The sequence below is a fragment of the Mustela putorius genome, unplaced genomic scaffold (genome assembly GCF_011764305.1).
Source record: "Mustela putorius furo isolate JIRA1106 unplaced genomic scaffold, ASM1176430v1.1 tig00000450_pilon_pilon_pilon, whole genome shotgun sequence".
NCBI classification, from domain to species: domain Eukaryota; kingdom Metazoa; phylum Chordata; class Mammalia; order Carnivora; family Mustelidae; genus Mustela; species Mustela putorius.
In genome coordinates, this window is record NW_025421385.1 from 15,069,098 (window position 1) to 15,087,173 (window position 18,076).

At 46.6% G+C, this 18,076-nt stretch overlaps 1 protein-coding gene across 4 annotated transcripts in view; it reads left to right on the plus strand.

Moving 5' to 3' along the window:
• RMND1 (required for meiotic nuclear division 1 homolog) overlaps nucleotides 1-15,470 on the plus strand; it is a 43,380-nt gene extending 27,910 nt beyond the window's left edge. The window contains exons 11-12 of one of the 4 annotated variants that reach the window (XM_045080178.1): nucleotides 14,624-14,767; nucleotides 15,261-15,470. In XM_045080178.1, the coding sequence (XP_044936113.1) occupies nucleotides 14,624-14,767; nucleotides 15,261-15,302 (186 nt within the window). In that variant the 3' untranslated portion in view covers nucleotides 15,303-15,470. Of the gene's footprint in view, nucleotides 1-2,908; nucleotides 3,709-14,623; nucleotides 14,768-15,260 lie in introns of those variants that run through there. The other 3 variants (XM_004753569.3, XM_013056740.2, XM_013056741.2) reach the window with 3 other exon arrangements.
• Nucleotides 15,471-18,076: the final 2,606 nt, after the last annotated feature.

The following is an 18,076-nucleotide window of genomic DNA, read 5'->3' on the forward strand; positions in this document are numbered from 1 at the left end:
GAGAACTCCATCACGGTTACAATTTTTGCTTTAACCATCGAATATAATTTTAGAAAACTCAAGAGGAGAAGGAAATTCTGTTGTTTTTACCTATATTTTTTTATTGTTGTTCTTTTTTCCTTAATGATGTTTCATGATATCTTTTACTCATTCCTTCCTGTTTCAAGAACATTCTTTTTTTTTTTTTTTTAAAGATTTTATTTATTTATTTGTCAGGGATAGAGGGAGAGAGAGCAAGCGAGCATAGGCAACAGAGAGGCAGGCAGAGGCAGAGGCAGAGGGAGAAGCAGGCTCCCTGCCAAGCAAGGAGCCCGATGTGGGACTCGATCCCAGGACACTGGGATCATGACCTGAGCCGAAGGCAGCTGCTTAACCAACTGAGCCACCCAGGCGTCCCTTTCAAGAACATTCTTGAGTTATTCCTTTAGGATACATCCATAGAAACACAGTCTCCTAGTTGTCCTTTTGTCTGAGACTCTCTTGATTTCCTCTTCCTTCCCAGCAGCTCTAGGATTCTGGGCTGACCGTTTTCTTCCAGCACCCAAAAAACGCCGTGGCATCTAGTTCTGGGCTGCTCGGTTTCTGATGGGATAATGTGAACCTCACATCCTTTCTTACACGTAACGTAAGGCTCTATTCACTTGTTCTGTGGTCTGTTTCCACTGTGGTGTTCATATGGGATAACTTCCTTCATTCTGTCTTCAAGTTTACAGATTCTTTTGCTGCCGAGCCCATCATTGGGTTTTTTATTTTGCTTATTTTATCTGTCTAAAGATAAAATTCTAAAATTTTCCCATGATTCTTCTTATGCTTTCTAGCTCTTTGCTGGGACTTTGGTTTGTTTTTGTTTGTTTGTTTGTTTGTTTGCTTTTCATTTGTTTCAAGCATTTTCATAATATGCTTATTAAAGCAGTTTGATGATGCTTTAGAATTCCGGTCAGATCATTTCAGCATCTGATTTATCGTGATGTTAACACCTCCTGATTGTCTTTCCTCAGTGGCTCCCACCCAAGTTAGTCCCTCCGGTTGCCTCATTGCCTCAAGGGTTATGTTCAAGTGTTTTTGCTTCCGATTCAAGGACCTTCGTGCTCTTTCCTCTTTTCCAGTCTTACTTCCTCCCGCTTCCCCACATTCATCCCATGCCCCGTCAAAAATAAATGACTTACAGGGCTCAGTTGGTTGAGCATCCAGCTCTTGATTTTAGCTCAGGTCATGACCTCAGGGTCATGGCATCAAGCCCTGCATGAGGCTGTCTCCTTTCCCCAGATGGTGAGTGTGTGCACTCTCTCTCAAACAAATAAAATCTTTTTTAAAAAATAGCTTACAAGGGGTGCCTGGGTGGCTCAGTGGGTTAAGCCGCTGCCTTCGGCTCAGGTCATGATCTCAGGGTCCTGGGATCGAGTCCTGTATCAGGCTCTCTGCTCAGCAGGGAGCCTGCTTCTCTCTCTCTCTCTCTCTCTCTGCCTGCCTCTCCATCTGCTTGTGATATCTGTCAAATAAATAAATAAAATCTTAAAAAAAAAAATGGCTTACAATTTCAGTAGCCCACCATGGCTCATTGAATGATCAGGCAGCTCTGGTATCTACGTATTTTCCTCCAGCCCAGACATTTCCCCTTGAATAACAACATCGAAGTCACCTTAGTTGTCTCGGACCTGTATGGTACCCGCTGCAGTTGTCACTGACCTTGTTACCGCCACTGCCTGTATGGGCGGTTTCCAGTGCAGGAGAGCAGAGGTCATTGCCAGCTGTCAGGGAAGGAGGCCTATCCTAAACTGGGCTGCTTTTAGCTAATGCAAGAGGATTGATCAGTGATACTCTTAAGATTCAAATGTCAGGGACGCCTGGGTGGCTCAGTTGGTTAAGCAGCTGCCTTCCGCTTAGGTCATGATCCCAGGGTCCTGGGATCGAGTCCCACATCGGGCTCCTTGCTCTCCCTCTGCTTCTCCCTCTGCCTCTGCCTGCCTCTCTGTCTGCCTGTGCTCGCTCACTCTCTCTCCCTCTGTCTCTGACAAATAAATAAAATCTTTAAAAAAAAAAAAAAGATTCAAATGTCAGTGGCTTCCAAAATGAGTTTAGATATTAAATGACTAACTAGACAGGGTTTGATAATCCAGATATCTGCTCAGACATGAAGGGACTTGGACTTGCGTGGTTGTGGACTGGGCTGAAGTTCTAGAGGCTCTAGAAAGGATGCTAAACACGCTACGGAGTTGAGGGACCCCCTGTGGTTGTGTTGTTAGCTCTCACTGTGAAACAGACTGTTCCAAAACTGAGTGGCTTAAAACAGCACTTGCTTTCTTACTGTCTGTGGGTCAGGAGCCCGGGTCCAGCTCAGCCAGGGCCTCCGGCGCTCTCTCTCTCTCTCTCTGTGGTCTCAGGCATCAGCTGGGAAGGTGAACTTCCTAGTTCACTCATGTGTTGTTGACAAGATTCAGTTCCTCTCGGGGTGATGGGCTAAAGCCTCAGTTCCTCCCGAGCTGTTGGCCAGAGAGGCCTCCCTCAGCTCCCTGACCTGTAGTCTTCTCTGGGGAACCGGACCTCACAGCATGGCAGCTTGTTTCATCAGGCTGAGCAGTGAGAGAATGCGGGCAGAGCACCACCAAGATGGACCCACAGTCTCTTGTAACCTAATCGCAGCAATTACAGCCTGCCACTTCCGCTGTATTCTTTTTGTTAGAAACAAGTCACTGGGCCCAGCCCACAGTCAGGGAGGGGATTGCACAAGGGTATGAATGCCCAGAGACGAGGACCTTTGGGGTGTCTTGGTTAGGCGTCTGCCTAACGCAGACTTCAGGTTTTGAAAAAGGTGGAGAACATTTTTGGGAGCCTCCTTGGTCAGCACCGTGCCCTGCGTCGTTCTCACAGTGCTGTTAGGTTAGTGACGCCCTGCTTCCCTCCACCAAAGGCCCTGCCAGCAAGCATCACTGGTCTCGTGTTCTGAATCATCAGGAAGCCGACTGCCACTGCCACTTGGCTTGGGCAGGAAGGTTGATGCCAAAGAAATGAGCTGATCTTTGCCCTGGAAGGTGGCCATCTTGATGTGTCTGTCCTCACTGTACAAGATGGAGTTACTGGCATCAGGTCTACAACTGTGAGGACACCTTGTGTGAAGAATACCTTGACGACCAGATGGTCAGCTAATTCATGGCCAAGATCAAGTGCAAACAGAAGACAAACATCGGTGAGAACAAAAGGGCTGTGTAGGCTCCTCCCTGCCATGTGTACTATGCTGAGTACCCTCTGTCTTCAGTATCCGGGCCAGTTTGAGATTGAGTCCCTCCATGAAAGGATTGACATGTAACTGCTACCACCCATCAGCAGCTGGGGAATCAGATGCTAACTAACCCAGTCTTTGGCACCCTGGACCCGGGGAGAAAGCCCCATACAGTGCCAGCTAGACAAGGCACTAATCCCTCCAGGTGGTTTTATCATAGCCCCAAGATTGAACATCTCCTATGAAAAGAAGTAAAACCAAATTTATTCACAGACGACAGGATCTTGTATGGAGAATGTCCTAAGACATCTACCAAAAAGCTACTAGAACAAATTAGTGAATTTACCAAAGTTGCAAAATCCAAGGACACTATATAAAAAATAATTCTTTTTCTTTATACTACCAATGAACAATTGGAAAATGAAAATTTTGAAATGCCATTTATAATACCATCAAAACCTCAGATTACTTAGGAAAACTTTTTTTTTTTTTTTTAAGATTTTATTTATTTATTGGACAGAGAGCCCAAGCAGGGGGAGCAGCAGACAGAGAGAGAGGGAGACGCAACCTTCTGGCTGAGCCAGGACCCCAACACGGAGCTCAGTCCCAGGACCCCAGGATCATGACCTGAGCTGAAGGCAGGTGCTTACCCAGCAGAGCCAGGCAGGTGCCCCTCTTTTGCCCATTAACAAAATCGGCTGTTCCTTAAACATTGAATAGAAACAGTTCTTCGTATATGCTGGGGAAGTCCTTCATCAGGGAGGTCTACGGAGAATGTGTCCCAGACTGTGGCTTGCCTTTTCATCTTCTTCTTTTTTTTTTTTTTTTTTTTTTAAGATTTTATTTATTTGACACAGAGAGAGAGACAGCGGGAGAAGGAACACAAGCAGGGGGGTGGGAAAGGGAGAAGCAGGCCTGCTGCTGAGCAGGAAGGCTGATGTGGGGCTTGATCCCAAGACCCTGGGATAATGACCTGAGCGGAAGGCAGACACTTAACGACTGAGCCACCCAGGCACCCCACTGTTTCAAAGAGCATTAGCTTTTCTTTTGGGTGAAGTTCAACTTGTGAAGTCTTTCCTCCAAGGTTCATGCTTTTTTTTTTTTTGTCCTAAAAAATCTTTACCTGGCTCAAAGTCATGAGACTTTTCTGCTATATTTTCTTCTTGAAGTTTTAAAATTTTAGCTTTAGTGAAACAGTAGGTACTAACTTGGTGGGAGTGACTGAGAAAAGACAATCAGTAGGTGTTAACATCAGTATTTAGGTCTCTGATCCATTTGTTTAAAGATTTTATTTATTTATTTGACAGAGATCACAAGTAAGCAGAGAGGCAGGCAGAGAGAGAGAGAGAGGGAGAGAGGAGGAAGCAGGCTCCCTGCTGAGCAGAGAGCCAGATGTGGGGCTCGATCCCAGGACTCTGGGATCATGACCCTAGCTGAAGGCAGAGGCTTTAACTCACTGAGCCACCCAGGCACCCTTCTGATCCATTTTAAAATGGTGTGAAGTAAAGGATAGAATTCAGCTATCCAAGTGTTCCAACACCATTTGTTGAAAATATTATCCCTTCATTACTGAACTGATTTATATTGGTCAAATATCAATCGCTTGGGGCGCCTGGGTGGCTCAGTCGGTTAAGATTAAGCAGGTCAGGGGTGCCTGGGTGGCTCAGTGGGTTAAAGCCTCTGCCTTCGGCTCAGGTCATGATCTCAGAGTCCTGGGATGGAGCCCCACATCGGGCTCTCTGCTCCGCAGGGAGCCTGCTTCCTCCTCTCTCTCTGCCTGCCTCTCTGCCTGCTTATGATCTCTCTCTCTCTCTGTGTCAAATAAATAAAATCTTAAAAAAAAAGAAGATTAAGCAGGTCATGATCCCAGGGTCCTGGGAATGAGCCCCATGTTGGGCTCCTTGCTCAGCAGGGAGCGTGCTTCTCCCTTTGTCCCTTCCCCTACTTGTACTCTCTCAAATAAATAAAATAAAATCTTTAAAGTAAAAATACATAAGCGGCCAAAAGATTTGAAAAGACACCTCGCGAAAGAAAATAATGCAAATGGCCAAAACACCATGAAAAGATGTTCGACATCCTTGTTCACCAAGGAAGTGCGATTAGAACTACAATGTGATTTCACTACACACCCCTTCGAGTGGCTGAAATTAACAGACTAATGCCAAGGGTTCGTAAGGCACTAAAACTTCATTACCTGTGGGACTAGAACTTGGTACCACAGCTTGGCAGTTCCTCATAAAATTAACCATTGTTTTACTATAAGACTCAACAGTTCTTCTTCTTAAGTGTTTTACCCAGGAGAAATGGAAACACATGTCCTCAGTGTTTCATACACAAATGTTCGCAGCAGCTTTATTCATAATCGCCCAGAGTGAGAAGCAGTGCGGCACCCAGCAGCAGGTGGAGGGTAAACGAACTGTGCCATATGCACAGAGCGGACTAGCAGGCAGCGACAGTAAGGCCCCGACTGGTCCCTGCCTCAACACGGAGAATATCAGTCACGCCAGGTGAAAAATCCAGACACAAACACGTGCGGTTGTGTTTATGGGATCTAGAAAGGCAATTACATCTATAGGTACAGAACGTAGATCTGTGGGGCGCCTGGGTGGCTCAGTGGGTTAAAGCCTCTGCCTTCGGCTGGGGTCATAATCTCAGGGTCCTGGGATCGAGCCCCACATTGGGCTCTCTGCTCAGCTGGGAGCCTGCTTCCCCCCTCTCTGCCTGCCTCTCTGCCTACTTGTGATCTCTGTCAAATAAAGAAATAAAATCTCTTAAAAAAAAAAAAGAAAGAAAGAAAGATCCGTGATTCCCTGGAGCTGGGGAGGGGTGAGTGGATGGGGCTGTAGTTTCTGAAGGAGCAGCAGGGAACTTTGGGGGATGATGGGGAATGTTCTGCGGGCAGCTACAAGGGTATCTGTTCGTCAAAAGTCTTCCAGTTGTCTGCTTAGAATGGCTGCATTCTATCATGCGTAAACTACGCCTCATAACGTTAATTTGAAAATAAAACATCTGGTGAGAATTCTGTAATAGACTAAATGAAAACATCAGTGTCGATGAGACACATTCACTGGGGGCAGATTGGAGAGCTCTCTGAGTTACTGCTCTTGGATGTCTCTTTTTCATATGGAATGGAGACTTGTGATGGAATCATGATCGATGTGACAAGATAGAAAGTCATTGCCGCCACACAGCAGCAGACCTTCCCTACCTCTTCCGATAATCAGCGTGCTGTGCCTAATCGAGTCCGTGAAAGTGGCTGGGCAGAAACCCAAATAACCAGCTGCTTCCCCAGCCCATCCGGTCTTCCCTCAAGTTACGGTTCCATGATGCTGATGCCCTTCGCTTGTCCCTCGTGGACAAGACTACAAGAAAGGAGATAAAAGATGATGATGACCAGTTCTGAAGGCGGACTGAGGGTATGGTTCAGAGGAGAAGTATAAAGACAAGGACATCTTTCAAGAACTTACTCAATGGGAGCGCTACGTCCAGCAGGAAAGCCGGAGTTGAAGATGAGACATGTCAGAGCAAGACCAATAGTGAAGATGCAGTCAATGAAATCATCGGCTAGCGGGACGGGAACCAGCTGCTGAGGAGGAAGGGAAACGGGAGACCATGCTGAGGCTCATCACTCTGCTAACCCAGGAGGGGCACCTCCAGCCGAGGCGCCATTGGAAGGTTGACTGTGCAGTCCAGAGAGTCCGTGCGGTGGGGTCCAGTCAGTCCCCAGATCAGAAAAGTCCCAGAACAAGTCAGTTCTGTGGCAGTTTTGTTTTTTTAAATCTCATATGAACTAGATTGAACGACAGTCCTCCTGGCTCCTCAGTCCTCAACTGAGTACAGCATGAGGACGCATCCATTGCATTAATCAGGATAAAAATAAGGGTCTTTTTAAATTTCACACCATCACAGATAATCTGTAGCTTATGTTCTTTCAAGTTGATGTGATTCGATTCACTTGGTACCTTTGGGCCAGGACATCCCTGGTTGCATTTTGCCAGATGAGCCCAAATGTCCCGTTCTTGGAAAGTTTTCCCTTCTGGTCTGTGCCTCTGCCTCTGGAGCTTTCTGTACATATCCCTCTCATGCAGCGCTTACAACCTGCATCTTCGTGTTCTGATGACATGTGCAGACCGGGTTCCTGGCGAGGGCCTTCTTCCGGTTCATAGATCGCCACCTTCTCACTGTGCCCTCACATGACAGGAGAAAGAATGCTGTCTTGTGTCCCCTCCCCTTCCTGTAAGGACACTAATCCTGCCCTCATGACCCCACCTACACCTGATCGCCTCCCAAATCCCCATCTCCAGATACTATCACCTTCGGGATTAGGGTTTCACTGTAAGAATTTAAGGGGGACACAAACTTTAATTCCGTAATACCAACAGTCCCTGAAACTCCACTTCATTTTTTCTTTCGGAGCTAAAATTCAAGATTGATTTTAATTATCTTCATAAATTATATATTTCTACCACATCTTTATTGGATTCTATGTTAGGAACTGGGGCAAGATAGCTAAAAGTAGAAGTAGCAATGTATTAGGGGGAAAGGGACTTACAGGAAATTGGACCTGCACTCGTGGGATTTCCCCCTCTCCTTCCTAAAAACACAGCAGCAAAAGGGATAGAAGCTACTTTCCCCCTAAATATCTAAATATATGATGGGCACACCAGAGTGGAGGGGTTATTTGGCTCATGGGCCCAGAGGGCGAGGGATGCAGATTGGGACCTGTAGCACGTAAACAGCTGCCGGGCATGATGGCCACATGGGTTTAGACTACATTTCACTTTATCTAATGGATTTGGACATTCTGTTTCTGAAAACTCATTACAAAGCAACTCAAACTTACGGTCATCAGAATTCCTTGGGTAACTGACAGTTTTTATGGAAGTCCTCTCACTTCCACCTGCATCTGCCTCCCCTGTAGCAGGGTGCCCCATGATCATTACTCTCAGCACCTTCGTGGCTTGATTGAGTCATTACAGCTAATTGTTTTTCATTTCCCAGGCCCACTCTGAGCCATTTTTTTGGTGTTAAATCTTCCACAAGTTACCAAGCATACTTAGAAGTTCCCAGACTATGTTTCTCAGAGTATGTTCTTTTTTTTTTTTTTTTTTTTTTTAAGATTTTGTTTATTTGAGAGCGAGACAGAGCATAAGCAGGGGCGGCGGGGGCGGGGGGAAGAAGCAGACTCCCCACTGAGCAGGGAGCCCGACGAAGGGCTCAATCCCAGGACCCTGGGATCGTGACCCAAGCCAAAGGCAGATGGTCGTAGGACTGAGCCACCTAGGCGCCTCTCTGAGTATTTTCTTATCACGCTGAAGGCAGTTAAGACTAGTTGGGTTTTGTCAAGATTATTCAGAAGAAGTTAAAAGAATTTAGCCTGCCTCAGGGTGCTCAACACAACCCTGGGGTTGTAGGGGATACAAAAGAAAAGAGCTGGTGCCGCCCTTCGGCGACGCCCGGAGCAAGGCGGGTTAGTGGAAATGCCAGCAGAAAGCTGTTCCTTGTTCCATTTGGTTGGTTTTCTTTTTCCCCAGAGAAAGGAATCTGGAAAAATAAGAGTATTAGGCATGAGATATGCTCAAAGGAGTCCCAAGACGTTGAGGGTGGAGGTCAAGTATTTCATTTGGTAATTAAAAGAGACGGAAGGCGCCTGGGTGGCTCAGTGGGTTAAGCTGCTGCCTTCAGCTCAGGTCATGATCTCAGGGTCCTGGGATCGAGTCCTGCATCGGGCTCTCTGCTCAGCATGGAGCCTGCTTCCCTCTCTCTCTCTCTCTCTGGCTGCCTCTCTCCCTACTTGTGATCTCTCTGTCAAATAAATAAATAAAACCTTAAAAAAAAAAATCCACTTGTTAAAAAAAAAAAGACGGACTAGAAAAGATGAGGGGAGGCACAGCAGGGCAGTTGGGGCGGAAGAGCCAGGCAGGGGGGTGTCGCTTGCCGCACCTTCTCTGGGAGTGTCCTCCAAAGTTCTGTCCCGGCTGCTTCTCCTGCCTGCCCCAACAGCTCTCCTCTTCGGGTCCATGACTTCCAACCCCGTGTTTTCCAGATGATTTTCAGCTGAGTATCTCTAACCTCAGGTCTCCGCTTGCCTTCCAGGTGTTTTCCGTTCCCTAGCAGATCTCACACGCCTTCCGCAGTGACCCATCTCCTAGCGTCCCTTTGAGTGTCCGTGCTCTGTGTCACTCCACACTAGAAAGTTAGCTCCCGGAGATCAGAGACCAGGATTATTTTCTTCCTTGTTATCTTCCCAGTTCTTGGCAAGGCCTAGAGAGCACATGGCTCAGTAAATATTTGTACAATTAATCGGTGATTAAGATTTCAAAATGAAGCCCATGGTAGTCTCCCAGAAAACACTGAACATCTAGCCTCCATTTCAGCTTGTGGCAGGACCATTAGTTCCTCCATCTGTCCGTCAACCAGAAAGCCGAAAGGCCTCGTGGTTTCCTCTTCCTCCGTCACCCTCCACGTCCAGTCACACTGTCCTTTCATTTTCTCCTCAGGGTCCTTTGTTCATTGACAGGTATTTATGGAAAGTCTGTACGATGGGCCGTGGGCTGATAAAACTGGGGGGATTACCATACTGACCGCTGCCTTCAGACCCCGCCTGTGACACTTCTGCTGTCGCTCACCCTCTTGTCTCCCCCAGACTATTCTCAGACCTTGACTGCCCTCCGCCAACCTCTCCACTGCACCCTTGAGCTGGAAGGCAGGGATGTGTCTGTCTGGTTCACCAATCCATCTCCTTGCCCAGCCCTCGTCACAACACAACCAATATTTGAAGACTGAGCAAAGGTCTCCACATTACCTACAGAATAAAATTCCAGTGTTACAGCGTGGTGCAGTAAGTTACTCTTGCTGCTGTAACAAATTATCCCAACTGGCTTAGCATGAATGTATTGTATGACGGCTCTGTAGGTCAGCAGTCTGACTTGACAGTCACTGAGCCAAAATCAAGGTGTTGGCAGGGCCGCGTTCCCTTCTGGAGGCTGTGCGTAGGGAAAGGCTCTTTCCTTGCCTTTCGCAGTTCCTACGGGCTGCCCACATTCTTGGCCTGCAGCCCCTTCCCTGTAACAGAGGCGAGTTCCAGACTCCTCGCGTAGCATCGCTTTAAGCTCTTGTACCTGCCAGTTCCACTTTGAAGGACCCCTGTGATTCCACTGGACACCCCCCCAAGTCATCTAGGTTTCGCTCCCTGTCTTAAGGTCAGCTGATTTCCGACGTTAATTCCATATGGAATCCTATTCCTGTTGCCATGTCCTAGTCACACTGTTCCACTCACAATTTGGCACTAACTCACCTTTTTAACCTCATTTTCAAGTACTTCCTTCCAAGTATCTAGCATGCTTTGCCTCTGTGCTGTTTCCTGTCTTGGGCGCTCCCCCCTTCCCTTGGCTCCCTACCCTTTCTTCCTGGCACCTGCCTATCTCTTTTAAGATTTTATTTATTTTTGTGTATGAGAGAGAGCGAGCAAGCATGAGTGGGGGAGGGAGAGTGGGGAGGGACAGAGGGAGAAGCAGGCTCCCCGCTGAGCAGGGAGCCAGTGCAGGACCCCAGGACCCCATCGCAGGACTCTGGGATCATGAGCTGAGCCAAAGGCAGATGCTGCACTGAGGGAGCCACCCAGGCGCCCACTCCCCGCCTGTTGAGCGCCTACTCCACATTCCCACCTCTGTGGTACCATCCCTGTTTCCTCGTGCTCCTCACGTGTGTGCAGGTAACACGCAGGACTCTATAGCTCAATGAAGCAGGAAGCCAGGACGGTCCTGCTTGCACACCACAGAAAAGTTTGAACGAGCTTACTTACTTAGCACCATGAAAGGCTGAGAAGAACAGGCTAGAGTGTGGGAGTGGGGAATGTCTATCGCACAGATCCAAATCAGTCAGTCTCTCCTCGCCACTTTCTGAGCCAAGCTGGCCTCCTGGTGGCCTTCTCTGTGGGAATGGGAGAAATGGGTGTGGGAAGAGGGAATTTCCAAGTTTACATTTCACCCGACCTGGCAACTTCAGAGGACTGGCACATGTGTCCATCTTTGACCAACCGTATGAGGAGGAAGTGGGCGCTATGGTTGGCTAAGCCCCTGGGTCTTCTAGCCACCCCTTCCACCCTGGGGGTTCGGGGGGAGTGCTGGCGAGGGTGTCAGGTGGGTGCCGAATCAGGTGGAAGAGTCACTCCCCCAAGTGGGGGAGGGGGGGGCTGGGCAGCCAGCAGATGGCTGGGAGGCAGAATGAAGGAAGCGCTAAAATAAGGAAGCGGTGCTTTCGGAGCACCAAGGAAAGAGCGGGCTGGGAAGGCGGCACAGGGCGCCATCCTCAGAGGCGTGACTGGACCAGATGATCTGGGATTGTTTCATGTTGTCGAGAAGGCAGTGGATGCTAAAATGTTTAAAGCTGTTGAATGGAGGAGTGACTTGATCCAGCTGCTTAGAATGAGAACCTTGATGCCAGTGGGGGGCGGGGGAGTGGGTCTGTTCTTAACAAGTAATATTTCATGAAGACGGAGTGCTAAGAAGGAGGTAGATTCAAGACTGTCCACCGTGGGGCCTAACTGTAGGGAGTGGGAATTAGAGATCAAAGATCTCCACCCCAGGGGTGCCTGGGTGGCTCGGTCCATTAAGCGTCTCCCCTCCCTCAGGTCACGGACAGAGTCCCACGTCACGCTCCATGCTTGGCAAGGAGTCTGCTTCTCCCTCTCCCTCTGCCTGCCACTCCTCCTGCTTGTGCGCGCTCTCCTCTCTCTGCCAAATAAATAATCTTTTTTTTAAAGATTTTATTTATTTATTTGACAGAGAGATCACAAGGAGGCAGAGAGGCAGGCAGAGAGAGAGAGGAAGAAGCAGGCTCCCCGCTGAGCAGAGAGCCTGATGCGGGGCTCGATCCCAGGACCCTGAGACCATGACCTGAGCTGAAGGCAGAGGCTTAACCCACTGAGCCACCCAGGTGCCCCTAAATAATCTTAGAAGAAATAATCTCTACCCCAGGCGACTGGGAACAGCATGACCTGATCAGAGGAGGGAACGCAAGACAAGGGATAGACTTGGACAGGATGTCAGTTTTAGTTTGAGAAACATTAAAGTTGTGTGGTCAGGAAACCCATAAGATGTTCTGGAGGCAGGTAGAAATTCAGTCAAAGAAGAAACCAGAATTACACAGTTATATTTGGGAGTATAAGAGATCGCTTAAGTCTCTCCCAAAGTGTGGGGTACGTACACTTGTTCAAGAACGGAATTTAGGTGACACCTGGACCCTGAACAAGTTTGGTTTTGGTGGTTTAGTGGCTCCTGATTGGCCCTCTAATGTATGCTCCTCCCTCTTTCCAGGGAGTCAGGCTCAGTTTCCTGAAGGTAACAGTGTTTTATGTCACGCTGTTGTCCATTTATGGCGATGAGTTTACTTTTTTTTTAAAGCATTTTTTTAAAGATTTTATTTATTTATTTGACAAAGATCACAAGTAGGCAGAGAGACAGGCAGAGAAAGAGGAGGAAGCAGGCTCCAAGCTGAGCAGAGAGCCTGATGCGGGGCCTGATCCCAGGACCCTGGGATCATGATCTGAGCCGAAGGCAGAGGCTTTAACCCACTGAGCCATCCAGGTGCCCCGACAGTTTACTTTTAAATAAACATACTAAGCATAGTCTTTTGGAAATGACTTAACAGTCCAGTTGGCACATACACTTCACAGAAGCAGTGATGGTGAGATGCAGGGTTACCGAAGTTTCGGGAGCGTCTACACAAACCGAAGTAGGTGAGACAGTACAGAGCACAGAGCTAGAAGACAAGAAGGGGGGTAAGAGCAGGACTTTGGGAAGTGTCATCTAAAGGCAGAAGGGGGCAGAGAAAACCCAGGGAAAATGGCTGTCCGGGGTAGAACCTAGATCTTAGGGGAGAAAAAGCCAAAGGAAGTGTGCCTTTCAAGGTGTTGTCAAATGCCTGAATTCGCTGAAGTTTAGAACCAAGAAAAATTGTTACGATTTACCAATTCGGAGACATTTCCAAGTTCCAGAAGAGTTGTAATATGCAGTTGCCAAGGGCTAAAGAGTAAAGCGGGTGACGAGGAAGTGGGGAAGAACGTGTCTGTTTAGTCGCCTGGAAGAGAGAATGAAGCCTGCGGAGGAGCATGTTTCTAGAGCAAGATCGGGCGGCCCGTTCGCGCCGGGAAGAAGGGCCAGGAGGGAGGGGCGGCCCTGGTGTAAGCATTTGACGGAGCAGAAGCGACAGGATGGCCATCAAGGCTGGAAACACGGTGAATGTATGCTTATAACTGCGGTCCCTTGTGTTCTCTTTATTGAAGCAGTTTATTATTATTATTTTTTAATATTTGAGAGAGAGGGAGGAGAGAAAGAGCACCAGGGGGGCGGGGCCAGGCGGGGGGGTGGAGAAGCAGACCTCCCGCTGAGCAGGGAGCAGGACGCAGGGCTGGATCCCAGGACCCTGAGATCATGACCCGAGTGGAAGGCAGATGCTTAACTGAGGAGCCACCCAGGCGCTCCTGGGGCAGTTTAAGGCTCTGTGCACAGCCGCAGTCCATAGGGTACGCCGGCACCTTTCTGTCAATCCCCAAACATGCATCTGTGAATGATGGTCTCAAATGTCCAGACCAAACCCATAAGGAATCAGGGAGAATCAGGCTATCTTAGAAAAAGTTTCCAGACTTTTTCCAATTTTCAAAAGAAGGTGAGATACAGAGATTAAGGAGGTCCAACCACCGGTGGTCACATCCAAGTCTTAAATTCAGAGACTGTTTTCTGGGGCGCCTGGCTGTTCATTCCCTACAGCATGCGACTCTTGACCTCGGGGTCATGAGTTCAAGCCCCACATTGGGTATAGAAGTTACTTAAAAATAAAATCTTTTAGAAAAACAAACCCCCCCCCCCCCCCCGCCGCCAAAGATTCTGTTTTCTGTGACCCTGCCCCAACCAGCACGTGGTGGGGCATTGGAACCCCAAAGTTCTGCAGTTCAGCACTAAAAGCAGTGCCAACTAGTGGCAAGTGTGCCCCCAGCCAAATGGTACAGTCTGGGGGTCTGTACAGAGCCTGAACAATTTTAGAAAGTAATCATCATTTTTATCTTTTCGGGCGTTTTGGCCACACCGTGTTTCAAATTTGCCTTTCTTAACGGCTAAACTTCCAAGGGCAGCTAACCAGAAACTGGGACTCAAAACCTTTTTTATGTCTTCCATCCAGTTTTAAGAATGCAAGAGTTTCAATAGAAGTACTTCCTGCCGTTTGGTCTGTGCGAATCAAAGTGTCTCTCTCTATGCGGACTCCCGGGAGGCAGGTTCCCACGGGCAGGCTGCCTTAGGGACAGAGCGGAGCGACACTTGGAGGATAAATTGTTTACCTATTTCAGACCTGGACAGTTTTGAAATGTGATGTTACTTAGTTCTTAAACCCGTTTGAATATAAATACAGGTGCTTCCTGAGGTTTTTCTAATGCAGGTTATGAATGAGAAGCTTCAGCACTGCATGGAGCTGACAGATCTAATGCGGAATCACCTGACAGAGAAGAGGGCGCTCCGCCTGGAGTGGATGATTGTCATCCTCATCACCATTGAGGTACACGGCCGTGTAGAAGGAAAGCGGGGGCACCTGGCTGGCTCAGCCAGTGGGGGAGGACACTGTTGGTCTCGGGACTGTGGGTTCAAGCCCCACATGGGGTGTAACTAGAAAAAAAAAATTAAAAATCAAAAAAAAAAAAAAAGATAATTTGACACAGAAAATGATAGTGGAAAAGAGCATGGCTTTGTTCTAATTACTGTCTATTTGGAAGTGAGGCAAGTTTCAAGGGACTGTGGTAATCCTGCAAATGCACAAAGTGTGATTTTTGGAGGCGTTGCATTTTATGAAGATAGCATTTAGAGAATATTCTAGCTGCACATCTGTAACGTACAACCCAGCAGCAAGAACCTTTGCCTCACATCTGGACAGCTTACCATGAGGGAAAGACTTCAGGAGCATTTTCAATAATCACAATTTTGGAAAAATCATTTAGGTTTTTTATCAGTGATTTGCTATGAAACTGACAAATCTCATTTCTTATCACCCTAAGGTCATGTTTGAATTGGGACGAGTATTTTTTCTCATCAAGTGATAACCAGAGAAAAGTATCAGTGCAAAAAGATATTCAAGTTCTACAATCAAAATATTCTATTGGGGGAATCTCTTATTTAATTGGTATTTAATATTTTTTAACCAATGTGATGATCTTTTTCAGCTCCTGTATGTATTGCTGCTTGAATAAAAATTATGAAGAATCTGGTGCTTGAGTCTTTAACACTGAGAATTTGAAAGGAAGACATTGTAGAAGAACTGTATAAAGCTTAACACCTAGGAAAACTAGGCAAAGATACTTATTAAAGCCAAATGTCTTAAATTTTGGACACTATCCCTTCACCTGTCCCCAGGAAATCCCAATCACAGCCCTAAGAGAACCATACACGAAACTCTGGAGTATTGAAATAAATACATGAGAGGATCGTGCTGACAGGAATGAATTTACACACCTACTTTGGATGGTTTAATTTCAGTATGGCTGCTCACTGGCACTACTACCCACACCTTTACTACCAATTTAGTCAAAATAGTCTTCCCGGGGCGCCTGGGTGGCTCAGTGGGTTAAAGACTTTGCCTTCAGCTTGGGTCATGATCGCAGGGTCCCGAGATCGAGCCCCGAATCGGGCTCTCTGCTCAAGAGGGAGCCTGCTTCCTCCTCTCTTTGCCTACCTCTCTGCCTACTTGTGATCTCTCCCTCTGCCCAATAAATAAATAAAATCTTGGAAAAACAAAAAACAAAATATTCTTCCCACACGTTTTTTTAGTTTCACACATACTTTGAGAAAATGAAAAAATGGCATGAATAAAGAACTTGACCTTTATGTGCTTACCATCTTGAACTGATAAACATTTTTAAAAAGCAAAGTCCTTTTGGGGCACCTGGGTGGAGCAGTCGGTTAAGTGTCCGACTGCTGGGTTTTGGTTCAGGTCGTGAGATTGAGCATGCTAGAGTCTCTCCCTCTCCCCACCATCCCATGTTCTAAAATCTTTAGAAAGTAAATTCCTTTTTATCTTCATTTAGACATAACCCCACTTGTCCCATGTGCTTCCCACCACATTGAATTTAAATGTTGCTTTTTTCATATATTAAATGGGGGGTTAGATACATCCACCCCCCCATAGTTGAAGATCTGTGTATCTTTGACTCCCCCAAAACTTAATAGCCTGTTGAGCAGAAGCCTTACCAATAAGTCAATTAACACGTTTGTCATATTTTTTACTGTATTCTTACAATAAGGCAAGGTAGAGAAAAGATTTGAGAAAACCCATTTACATACTAGATGTACTGTATTTATGGCTAGAACCCACCCGCATATAAATGGAACTGTGAAGTTCAATGAAACCTGTTATTCAAGGTTTCTATCTATGAATACAGTATTAACTGTTCTAAACCGAGATACTTAAATTTTGCAGCTTTAAGTGCCACACAGGATTTCCCCTAGAGAATGCACATCTATCTATATACCCTTACTATTTTTAAATAGTGCTCTAATAGTGCAAAGGTGAACATCCTGGTACGGTTTCTAGCACACGGCAAGGAGTTCTCGAGAACTGCTGTCTGCTAAGGAACCCATATCCCAAGATTTCCCAAGGAACATGTGGGCATGGAGTTCAAGGAACACTTTCTAGATGCTCAAGTTCACAGAAGTGCTTACACAAAGCTGCTGTGCCTATAGATGCACCTGCAGCCAATGCACGAGGGCTATTCTCTTTACCTATCTTCTCTCCTCACCCATCTTCAATTTTAGTTTGGTCCCCTGTATTTAAAAACCTATAAATATACTTAACCTACATTTAGAAGTCTATGGGAAGGGGCGCCTGGGAGGCTCAGTGGGTTAAGCCTCTGCCTTCGGCTCAGGTCATGATCCCAGGGTCCTGGGATCAAGCCCCACGTCGGGCTCTGCTCCGCAGGGAGCCTGCTTCCCCTTCTCTCTCTGCCTACTTGTGATCTCTGTCAAATAAATAAAATCTTAAAAAAAACATCTTTGGGAAGCCAACCAGAACACAATTTGAAATACTGGTCAATGAAGCTTTCTAATTTAATGAGAACCACATAATCCCCCACCTCTTAAGAGGGACATTTCCAATAAAGCTTTACTCCTAGTGCAATATACACAATTTGCTGTTTGGGTCAACTGTGTGTTAATTACAATTTTAACAACAAAATATGAACATTTGGTATCTTTTGGTCATGGCAAAATCCAGCATTTCAACTTATATACAAATATGCTGCAAAGAACATAAGGATGATCAGTAAGAACTCTAAGCATAAAAATTTATTAGGAAAACATTCTGTGGGGGAAATGTAATAGTTTTTCAAGAAGGAAAAAGGAACAGTGTTGGGGCGCCTGGGTGGCTCGGGGTTAAGCCTCTGCCTTCCGCTTGGGTCATGATCTCAGGATCCTGGGATCCAGCCCCATATGGGGCTGAGCAGAGAGCCTGCCTACCCCTCTCCCTCTTGCCTGCTTCTCTGCCTACTTGTGTGATCTCTCCTTCCCCGTCGATAAATAAAGTCTTCAGGGAAAAAAAAAAAGGAACCATGTTAAATTTGAATTGTTTATTTTTATTAAAGCAATCATGGTAGACACCAACTCATTACAGCCCTACATTCCACGGATACACTAAAGACAGATGTGATTCATCAGAAATTGCATCTTTTTCAACCAAACTTTATGATAAAAGCTTCAACTTAAGTTATAGGAAAGAGGTTTTTTTTTTTTTTTAAAATTTTAAATTATGTAACAGAAGAAAGATGTTCAAGATCACAACTTCTGTAACATCAAAATGACCAAGAAATCCTAGCAGAGAAGA